The 12,091-nt window shown below is 36.1% G+C and overlaps 1 protein-coding gene across 1 annotated transcript in view; it reads left to right on the top strand.

Annotated features, from left to right (window-relative positions):
• Positions 1-260: 260 nt before the first annotated feature.
• LOC121960147 (WD repeat-containing protein 7) overlaps positions 261-12,091 on the top strand; it is a 29,915-nt gene continuing 18,084 nt past the window's right edge. Inside the window, 9 exon segments of the mRNA XM_042509750.1 lie at positions 261-400; positions 2,470-2,641; positions 2,740-2,846; positions 3,382-3,460; positions 4,138-4,312; positions 4,829-4,905; positions 5,027-5,146; positions 5,944-6,089; positions 6,822-6,924. Coding sequence (XP_042365684.1) covers positions 2,483-2,641; positions 2,740-2,846; positions 3,382-3,460; positions 4,138-4,312; positions 4,829-4,905; positions 5,027-5,146; positions 5,944-6,089; positions 6,822-6,924 — 966 coding nt within the window. The 5' untranslated portion in view covers positions 261-400; positions 2,470-2,482.

The raw sequence follows: 12,091 nt of genomic DNA on the forward strand, positions 1-12,091 counted from the left end.
ATTTCTTGCTGAACTTTCAAGTTTTAAAGTAAAAAAATAGATTTGATAAAAAATTCAATCATCGGTTATTAAATTATTATTCTCTTTAATGCATATGTATTTGTGATTTTTTTTTATAATAACAGCTAAAAGGCCATCTGTATTAGTGCAGGTTTCAAGGAATTTCTTTCTAGAAAAATAAAAAAAGAAAGAAGCGCAAGTTTTATTTTGAAATCCTCGGACCGGATGCGGCTCTCAGTCGTCAGGTGATCTGCCGACCGAACAGATCGGTTTGTCGGTGAGACCAGCTGCTAAAAACAAGCCGAAAAAGAGGATAATATCTGTTTTTATCGACCACGGAGGGAAACTTTCGTCGATAATCCTTCCATCGGAGGGAAATGTTTCAGTAGGAGTTATTCTGGTACGTGTTTATCGTTTTAATTTGCCGTTTTCAACGTTGTGTTTTGGTTCCGTTAGCCGTGTAGCTAACCCCGGAAGCCGCGACATTGCAGGTATAATTTACCGCTAGCATCGATGACTGCAGAGCTAATGTGTCCTCTAACGTCCGAAAATTAACAAACATTTCGCTTTTAATTGAAACATTTGGAGAAATATCTGCTCCTGCTTTTCTCCCAGGTGTCAGCATGTGACTTAATTTAAATGCCCCCTCTTTAAATGTGTGCAGCCTGTGAAAACTGAATGTAACGCCAAGGTTAATTACATAAATGTGGTGCGAAAACACACATTATTAATGTAAAAGTGTGCACTTTGTGTTGTTTATTTCAGTTAAAGGGTCGCTGCTGTTTCTGTCTTCGTGTCGGAGCAGAAGTGACTCGTGACTCGTTGACGGTTTAACGTTTTTCGTGTCGGACTGAAGGTATGACTCGACTAATAATGCGTCAATTTACTGATTTTACAAGTTTTAAATAACGCTGTATGTTATTATTTGTGCACACAATTATGGACCAACATGCTAAACGTTGCCATGCTATGTGGTTAGCATCTGTAGCCTGCAATGGCTTCGTTTTTCTCAGTGGTGCACGCAGCTTTAATAAAAATAGAGACTCTATAACAATTTAATTAATTATTATTATTATTTATTGCTCAAATAATTGAACTCAGCAGGCTTATATTTGGGACAGACGGTCTATAAGGGACATGCTTTTGATTCCCTTCACTCAAATTATGATTTGTTCATATTGTTGTTTTTTTTTTTTTTTCTTGTATAAAAAAAAAATCCCTTTTGCTGTTTTTATATATTTCTTTTGTGTATTGTTTTAAATTTCAGTGTTTTTTGTGATTTGAAGCGTGAAGCACTTTGTTTTGATAAGTGTTATATAAATAAACTTTATTATTATTATTGAAGTCCAATGAAATTATTTATTTAGCCTTTTTAAACTTTGAATTCGTTTTATTTTATTCAAAAACATGGGAAGACGTCGATGAGCAACAAAAGAAGAAATGGCCCAGAGGTTAGCAAGAAATCTAAAAAAATTAAGAAAATTACCTAAAAAATTGACAAAAAATCCAAACAAAGACAAGCAAATAAAACACACCAACTGCACCTAAACTTAAATTCATTTCTTTCACAAACACAATTGTCTTCCATGATCAATTGATTAAAATTTAACTGTTGAGTTGCACCTTGTGTTTTACAATTGCACCTTGTTTTTTTTTTACCACTGCATCTTGATTTTTACTCTTTAAATTGTTCAATTTGCTTTTATTTTGTTCTTTCTTCTTGCTTATCTTGTACACACCTTGCTGCTGTCGTGATTAATATTTCTCCATTGTGGGACTAATATGATGATTATCTTATCTTAAACACACACAAAACTAGAAAGTGAAGCAAAAAATACAAAGCAAAAAATTACCTAAAAGACTTTAAAAAAATTCTGTAAAAATAATTTTAAATCTAATTTGTAATTTTAAATATATTTGTAATTTATTTATTAAAAAGGGACAATGCACACGAATCCATTTTAAAAATAAAATGCAACTGATTTAGCTGGGGAGCTAATTTTCATTGGTAGTCCCTTTCCTGATGTTAAGAGACATCCTAAAATAATTAAAAAAAAAAATACAATGTGAAGATACAGTTTGTACAATTGTAAAGATGTACAACAATAAGACAAAAAGGCACACAGTATAGTTAAACATGTGCAAGTTAAGAATATACGACACAGTATGAGTAGATAAAATACAAATAGCAGATGATGCAGTCGAAATATTAATATTGAGGTATTTGGCATATTGATGATTTGGATATTGATTTTCTCCAAACCGCCCAGCCCTAGCAGCAGCACAGGGTTTCAAAAACTAATGAAATTTACTAATCAGCATCTTTGCAGCTGTAAAAAAAAATCAACGCTGCAGAACTATTTTGTTTGCATCCTTATTGCTGGTCTTCAGATCAATGTCTGATCATTTTTATTTAGATATTTTCTCTGTCTGTCTGTTTCTCTCTTTTTAATTATCTCTCCTCTCCAGACACATCAACAAAATGTCGGGGAACAACTTGGTTCTACCCATAGTGCTCTGGGGCCGCACGGCTCCCACCCACTGCATCAGCAGCCTGCTGGTGATGGACGACTTCAGCACCATCATCACCGGCTGCCACGACGGACAGATCTGTCTCTGGGACATGACGCCTGAGCTGGAGGTACGGGCGATGAGGGTGAAGGTGGTGTTAATGATAATGGTGATGTTTGTGGTTGTTTTGTCGTACGAAACCTTGTTTTTCTTCTGTTTTCGGCTCAGATTTGTCCGCGGGCCATGTTGTTTGGTCACACGGCCTCCATCACCTGTCTGTCTAAAGCCAGCGCGTGCAGCGACAAACAGTACATCGTCAGCGCATCAGAGAGCGGGTGAGTACGTCTTTATCACGCTCGCATTCATCAGGAGTTTCAGATTTCTTTGTGATATAACATAAAAACTTGTAGTTTGATTTAAGTTATAAAAACCCCTTTTTTTCTTATCAGAATGAGACTATTCGTTGTTTAACCCTTAGGGACATTTTGGCACATTTTACACACTTTTCAGTCTTTATTTCCTTGATAATTTTGTGTTTGTGCATTTTGGCAAGATTGTGTATTTTTGTTTAATCTTTGATTTTTCAGCTCAGCACCTACAATAAGTCTGCGCCATTGAAAGCCACCCAACTGTAATTTTTAATCCCACAGCCATTAAAGCATTAAAACATGCGTTGTATTATTTCAGGGTGTCGTTCTGGCTTTTACCCAGAATGACAGTCAGTGTTTTTTTTTTTTACTATTAAAACATGTAAATGTGTTGGTAGAAACCCCAAAATACAATTATGAATTGGTAATTTAGCATAACTGGTCCTCTTTAACTGCAGATGATTTCCTTCTCAAACTAACTTCGGTTTGTTCATGTTTTCAGAGAGATGTGTTTATGGGACGTAAACGATGGACGCTGCATTGAATTCACCAAGCTGGCCTGTGCTCACACTGGCATACAGGTAGGACACACACACACACACACACACACACACACACACACACACACACACTCTAGGGGGGTAACAATGCATGGATTTATTTTCTCTGCGATTACACTACATCGAAAGGCAAATGACAAGTCTTCCTTCGTGTGTGACTAAATCTAAAATCATTTTTCAAGGCATAAATCGACTGTATTGATACTATTCTTTAATGTTCCTGGCATTCGTATTGCATTTTTAGCCTTTGTGTGTCATGTCTTTTCCACTTTTTTACCTCCACTATCATTAGTAAAAAAGTTACTAATTGATTTGTAGTCATTAAATCATGCCATATCTTATCACTTTAAATTGTTCTTGTAACATAAATTCTCAAATAAAAGCTTTTATTCAAATACTAATAATACTAATAATGTCGTCTCATAAGCACAAATACATGAAGGCAAATCTCTGATGGTGTGCCATTACTGTAATATTACATGATAAAAATAATCAAAATAAACATTTCCACAGCACTGATTTCACCCGTTAACCAAGCTGTGTCATACTCAACTTTGCAGTTTTTCAGTGAAAATCAACACATCCTGCTGATTTTTCATATTAAAATCATACCAGAAAAGTTGAGAATTTTGCTCTTTGAAGGCTTAAATTTTAATTTTATTTTTTTAACTCTCTCCACTTCCTCCGTGGTTCTTCAGTTCTACCAGTTCACCATCGGCACCGAGAGGGAGGGACGCCTGCTTTGCAATGGCCACTACCCAGAAATCCTTGTGGTTGACGCCACCAGCCTTGAGGTCCTGTACTCGCTGGTGTCCAAAATCTCTCCTGACTGGATCAGCTCCATGAGCATCATCCGGTCCCACCGGACACAAGGTGAGAGACACGGGGAGCTGGAAGAGACATCGTGCTCCTTTTAGCTGCTGTTTTCAGAACTACAACTTCAGATAAAGAACTTTAACCCCAAAATTGCCAAAATTCTTAATTTTAAAATCGCTAAAATTTTTAGAGAAAAAAATCCCCCGAAATCCCCAACATATTTATTTAAAAAATCTTCAAAAACTGGTAAACCCCTACTATAATTAAAAAAAAAATTAAAAATATGAATGGAAAAGAATCTATAAGGAGTATCGATGGTCGTTTCAGAGACTGTATGGTCTTTTGCTTTTTAAATCACAGACATTTTTTGGTAAAACTGTGGATGAACTCTGTATTTTTCAGCTGTAATTTTAAAACATCCAAAGATTTTCTTGACAAAACTGTGATTTTGTATTGCTGAATACGGGAGCTGCTGATCTGTAGCTGCCTCTGTCAGTTAGTTTGTTTGTGTTGTGTGACTTTGGTGTTTTAAAGGGTTTGTCTCTCTGTCTCTGTCCGTCTGTCCCTGTGTAGAGGACACCGTGGTGGCCGTGTCAGTGACCGGGATTTTAAAGGTCTGGATCATCACAGCTGAGGTCAGCAAGATGCAGGTACACTGCCGTACAGATGTTTGTCCATTTAAAAAAATTTATTAGTTTTGTGTATCAGCTCAGGCTCTAATGTGTGTGTGTGTCTCTGTCTCTGTCCCTGTCCCTGTCTCTGTCTCTGCAGGACCTGGATCCAGTGTTTGAAGAAGAGTCCAAGCCCATCTACTGTCAGGGCTGTCAGAGTATTTCCTTCTGCACCTTCACTCAGAGCAGCCTGCTGGTCGTCTGCTCCAAATACTGGAGGGTGAGACAGAACCTGCATCTCCACTAAATTAACCCTTTGAAACCTGGATCGACATCATTTTATTTTTGCTGCGCTCACACACCTTCCTCAAGCTATTTAACCCTTTCAAACCTGAACAAAGTGGTTTGATTATATAAAAAAACAAGGGGAAAAAAGGCAATTACCAACTTATATATTAGAAATCAAAATAATATATAAGTTGGTAGTTGCCTTTTTTCCCCTTGTTTTTTTAGTTAATCAACCACTTTGTTCAACTATTATAATTATATATTTAAATTAAAAATTTTGTGTTTTTTAAAACTTTTTTTTCAGGTTTTCCAAGGTATAGAAGCCTGTTTTTGCCAGTGTGATGAAAAAACAAAAGATCTTTTTAATCATTAATGATAAACTTTCTCAAAAAGACTCAGAATAATGACTCAGGACAGTGATACTCAACTTACGGCCCGCGGGTCAAATCTGGCCTCTGACAGGGTGCCGTCTAGCCCGCCAGCCATTTTCTAATTCACAATAAAAAAATCAAGTGATTCACCCTTGGAATGGTTTTTGTACTTTTTAATGTCCAGATAATTATAATTATTATAATTATATATTTGAAATTATGTTACAAAACAAAAATGTGTGCATATAGTTTTTAAATTTTCATTTTTTTTTTCATTTTTCCTTTTTTTTGCCTGTTTTCAGCTCAATTTTAGCTCACTTTTTAACAATTTCTTGTGAAGTTGCTTTTTAAATGTTTAAATTCTGACCCGGCCCGAGCGGTTCTACATCAGTAAACATCTCTGTCTCGTGTGTGTCAGGTGTTTGACGCCGGCGACTACTCGTTGCTCTGCTCGGTGCCCAGCGACAACGACCAGGCGTGGACCGGAGGAGAGTTCATCGCCGCAGACAAAGTCATCATCTGGACCGAAGACGGCTGCAGTTACATCTACAAGCTGCCTGCCAGGTAAACCTGCTCAACCACAGGTCTTTGAAATCCTTGAAATTTTTTTTTGGAAATAGACCTAAAAAGAAATGGGTCATTAAAAGTGCTTGAATTTATATATTTTGTGCAAGAATAGAAAAAGTTCTTTTTGATAATTTTTTCCAACTTAATGATGGGAAGTAGACTCTTTTTATTGTAGAAATGTCCTAAAATCCTTAAAACACCTTAAAATCCTAAAAAAACATCCTTAAATCCTAGTAGTCCTAAATCTCTCGAAGAGTCATAAAATCCTCAGAATGTCCTAAAATCCTAGAAACATCCTAAAATCCAAGAAATGTCTTAAAAAATAATGACTCAGTATAATTTCCCATTATTTTGTGATTTTTTTGAGAGTTTCTCCTTATTGGAGATCCTGTTATTACTTTGTTAAGTTTGTCCTTGTTATGACTCAATAGGATTTTTTTTATAACACTGGTACAGCCTGCCAGGTCTCATGATAAAATTGTCAGTGTCAGTAATGAACTTTAAACCATTTTTGGGGCCTTGAATTTGAAAGAAGCGGGCCTGAAAAGTCCTTAAAAGTCATTGAATTTGATGTTTTGGAGGGTGAACCTTGTGAGCACGGAGGTTAAAAGGCATCCATAGGTTCCTCTGACTGTGTGTGTGTGTGCTACATAAATACTGTAAGCGTATAACTATTGTGTGTGTGTGTGTGTGTGTGTGTGTGTGTGTGTGTGTGTGTGTGTTCCTCAGCTGTCTGTCTGCCAGTGAACATTTCCGTAGCGATGTTGGGAAAACCAAAGAAGGCTCGATCCCTCCGCTGGTCTACAGCATCGCCGACCGCTCAGACAAACAGGTCAGTCCTCCGTCCTTCACTCTGTGAACGGAGCTTTTTAAATTTTTGTGATTTATAAATTATATTGAATAACAGACTTGAAACACACAAATCAGCTCAGAAATGTTTTGTACTGTACACACCTGCTGCACAGCAGAAAAATAACTGTGATGTTGTAAGGTGGTAGCTGTTTTAGATGCTTTTTGTTAAAACAGTAGTTTGGATTTTTTGAATTGGGGTTATTTGAGGCACTTAGAGATCAGATTTCTCTTTGTGTTTTTCGTAATGATCTTAACTATATGAGCGGGGCTGAAATGATCAGAGCGGTTTAGTGAACTGCTGGAAGTCTTTGTGTCCAACTTTCACGTTTGAAGTGAGATTTCGTAGATGCAAAAAAGTAAACCTGAAATTATTTCAGTTAAACTGTAATTAGTTGATTTCTAGAGCGAAACTGAAAAAACTAATAAGGCTGATATCGATTGTTTTGGTGTGAGATGCAGAGCTGAGACAGCTTTACGGCCGATATCTGCAACACTCTGCAACTCACACCAAAACTATCTAAACTGATAAATAGCACTACAGATAAGAGAAGAAATATGTATTTTTGATTTCAGGTTGAAATAATATAATAAAGTTATGCTAGATGAAATTATCCTGTAAATTGCTGCTCTGCACTCAGCAGTTACGTAGCTGTAGTTATCCTGTGGTGTTTTGTTGGCAGTCTAACTGTTTTGTTGGTATTGACGGCATTTGATTTAATTTAGGATCATCAGGGCTCACATCAGGCACATGGATTACAGGGTTCCTGCAGATCCTTAAAAAGTCTTAAAAAGCACTGGAATAATTAATTATTTTAAAAAAGGCCTTAATTGGTATTAAAATATCCTATATACATTTTTCTCAGACATTGGAAATTGGATTTTATTAATTAATTTATTTTTGACATTGTAAAATCAAAAAGTAACTAGTAAAAAATGTATTATTATTAATATTAATATTAAAATTATTATTAAAATTGATAATAATAATTATAATCATTATCATAAAAACATTAATATTTTAAGTATATAAAATTTGCCAAATTAAACTTGCATGAATGCCACCAAAAAAGTTTTCGTGTTACAGAAATTTCCCAAATAAATTGTTTGTCTATTTTGGCTGCTGTAAATTTGGTCTTAAATTTGATTACAAGTGGCATTAAAAAAGTCTGAAATCTAACATCATCTTTTAAAGGTGTGAGTAAAGAGAATAATCTCACAGGAACTTTATAGACTACACTTGTGTTGTGTGCAAGTACAAATTTTTGGCCGAGAAAAAGGTGACGTTAGGCGACACGACAGTTGGCCTTCGTCGCAGCTTGTTTTTTGTCTGTTTGGGACTTAAATCTTAAACCAGATGCTGAATGTCCAGGTTTAATCCGTGTGCTTGATCCCGACCCCTGGTGTTTTGTGTCTTCTGTGTAGTTCTGATTTCATTTTGGACCTTCAGTATGTTCTTGTTATATGTGTATTTATAATTTATTGTCTTGTAGTTATTTGTTGTCTGTGCCTTTTTGTTATTTTTGTTATGTCTTTTATTTATTTTTTTGTCCTCTGATGCTGCCACGCCCATCCCCCTCCCTCCTTTGACCTCCTGACTCCTCTCAGAGGGAAGGAGAAGGAGGTGAGGAGGAGGAGGAGGTGGTTGTGGAGGTGATGTGCCTCCCTGCCAGCGGGTGCGACTTGGAGCTCTACACCCCAGAGCTGCATTACCACCACCGGCCTCTAGAGGCACCAGTAAGCCCCAGAAAATGCACTCTGATTACAAACGGCGGGAAGAAGAAGGTTCAGCTTTTTGGCTGAGCTGCAAACGCTAACAATTGGCCGTAATTACAGCACGTGTACAATTTAAGTGACCTTTAGTTGAAATATAACCTTAAAAAAATCAAATTAATGAATTCCAAGCTCATTTTTCATGTGTTGCAAAGGTTTCAGCAACATTAAATAAAAGTGAAGTATTACACTATTTTTAAAGGACCATACCAGTGATTGAGCTTAATTTAGCCCATGTGTTACACATTATTCACTCTTAATAGTACTGTTTAACATACAGTATTTGAATATGTCATTTGTCATATGTCATTATGGGATTTTTATTTTTAAAACCAATAATTTTATTTTAATTTTTTGATTTAATTGGTAAAATGTCAGTGTGTCTTCCTAAAGCCAAAGATGATACGTTCAATGTCTCCTTTTTTTATTTTTTTGAAACCCAAAGATGATGTATTAAGTTTTCAATTATGTGAATCAGAAAAAATTGAGCCAATCCTCACAAAGGAGAATCTTAAAACAGGGATTATTTGATGATTTTGCTTTTCAAATAACTTAAAGGGCCTGTGTATGACATTCAGAGCATTAATGTAGCAGCAAACCACTGTTTGCTATGTAACGATAAAGTGCCTTACAATAGAGTTGACTAAATGTTAACAGTGAACATTTTAATTTAAACCTCTGATTTTCGCAGACATGAACTCAAACCAATGTTTTAAGTTCAAATCTGTGAAAAAAATGTGGTACGGTCCTTTTCAAGTGGTGTCAGATGTAGATAATGGGGTTTAAGAGTTAATATTAGTGTGAGGCTTAATACGTACTTTGGGGATAAAAAGGCTGAAAATTTGAAATAGTTTTTGTTTCAAGAACGGTTTCTTGTATTTGCAGCTCAGTCAGAAAGTAATGAGCTGAGATGAGAGGAGCAAACTGTAAGAACAGCAATGAAAACTCAGACATCCACTCAGCGGCTCACATTCAACCTGCACCTTGGTGATAAACAGGGAGGTGAAGTCAGTCCAGTTTTACTTCTACCCTTCTCCATACTGCATTGGTGCATTTCAGAAACAAAATGAAAGGATACATTCTGAAAAGTGTGTCTAAATATGATTAAATAAGACGTTTTGGTTTGCCACTCGCAGTATCATGACTCGTGCTAATTTACCAAACATAACCAAGCTCAGATATTATCTATAATATTTGAAAATGTGTTAATAATATTGTCCATTATCCTAAATTAGAGCCTGTATTTAAACTTCAAGTTGATGATCAAATATGTGGTCTTTTCATTTTCTCTGAAACTTAATAAACCTAATATTAGATTTCATGAATATAGAACAATATGATACGATGCAATACAATACGAGATAATATAATATGATAATGATACGATATGATACGATACGATACGATACGATACGATACGATACGATACGATACCATGATATAAAGAGAACACAGACCGAATCACTTTTGCTCATAATAACTTCCAGGTAGAAATCCCCTGTGTCACATACATGAAATGTAACCGCACTAACCAAATGCTGCTACAATTGGTTATTTCTTAGCCCCCTAAAAAAGGCCCACCTAAAAGCAATGTACTACTGTGACTGGGGGCAGCAGCAAAACCTACTTTAACACCTGGGCGATCCAGTCTGTTGGTTCTGTATAACCTAACAACTTGTGTATAATATGATTACTAAAAAGTGGGCCGATATAGGAGCCTTGAGGAATGCCATAATTGGCAGGAAAATTAAAAAATATTATCTTTGGGTCAGTAAGTTTGCTAAAAGAAATTTAAAAGTAAATATTCTATTTAAAATAAGTAATTACAGTCGTTTGCAGATGTTTGAGAATTCAAACTATAGCTTTCAGACTAATTTTCAAAGTGTAGGAACAGAAGTGTAAGCTGCTGAGTCGATGACATTGAACGTGAACTGCCTGTTTTGTTTGCTCCTCTCTTTGGTTTCCTTCCTGTCTGACTAAGACACTGAACTCATTCTGGTTCACCTGATCTCATGCTCTCCTCCCACTAAAACAAAAACTCCTCCTCCAAAAGCACCATCACCCTCCTCATCTGTCTTCATACTGATGAAGATGCATGCAAAGTCCCCAAGCTGCTTTTTAACAAAAATAATGACCCGCTGAGTCCCTGAGTTCATGACGAGCCAAAGATACACAACAGGAGTCGATAGGAATACCTTGACATTTAGAATTGAACTGGTGCCTTATCTTTACCACTTTGTTATCATTCATATTTAGATTAGATTATTTAGATTTAGATTAAGAGGTAAAAGGGTTGTTACTTTTACATATTTTGATATATATTTTTAATACAGTATCAGGTACAGATAGGAAAAGAGGAAGTGGTGTTTCTGTGTGCAGCCATGAGACCTCTTCAGTGACTGTTAGCAAAATTTTACTTGTTTGTTTGATCTGTCTGTGAAGAATAAATGTTGTCCGAATTACCTATAGTTATTTAACGCAAACTTTTTCTTTTAAGTGGGCGACAGCTGCAGCTACAGGTCATACATTTTCGGGTTGTCTGTCTGTCCATTTGTCCCATCAACATGAACAAGATATCTAATGAACGCCCTGTGGTATTTTCTTCAAATTTGGCACAAACATCCACTAAGACTCAACATTGAAATGATTGGATTTTGGTGGTTAAAGGTCAAGGTCACTGTAAATTTATATGTGTCATTCTCATAAACATGCTGTCTTAAGAAAGCCTTGAGAGAATTTCTTCAAATTTGGCACAAACGTCTACCTTGAGTCAAGGACGAACAGATTAGAATTTGCTGCTCAAGGTCACTATGACTTTGTTCGTCTCACTCTTGTGGATGCAATATCTCAAGAAAGCCTTGAGGGAATTTATTTAAATTTTGCACAAACGTCCACTTGGACTCGACAATGAACTGATTAGATTTTGGCCATCAAACGCCAAGGTCAGTGTGATCTAATATGTCTCAGTCTCATAAATGTGAAATCTTACGAGCGGAATTTCTTCAAATTTGGCACAAACGTCCACCTTTAGTCAAGGACAATTTAATTAGATTTTGGTGCTCAAGGTCGCTTTGACTTCGTCCGCCTCACTCTTGTGGATGCCATATCTCAAGAATGCCTTTAGGGAGTTTCCTCAAATTTGGCACAAACGTCCACTTAGGCTTAATGATGGACTGATTGGAATTTGGCAGTTTAAGGTTAAAGGTCACTGTGACCTAAAATAAACACCCATGTGTTTGGTCATAACTCGACAAGTCATTTACTAATTATGACAAAATTTCGCACAAAAGTCTGATGGGATTAAATGATGAAAATCCAAACAGTCAAAGGTCAACTTTGCTGTGACATCATAATGAAGTGATTGTAGTAACTTAATG

The sequence above is a fragment of the Plectropomus leopardus genome, chromosome 20, assembly GCF_008729295.1.
Source record: "Plectropomus leopardus isolate mb chromosome 20, YSFRI_Pleo_2.0, whole genome shotgun sequence".
Classification (NCBI taxonomy): domain Eukaryota; kingdom Metazoa; phylum Chordata; class Actinopteri; order Perciformes; family Serranidae; genus Plectropomus; species Plectropomus leopardus.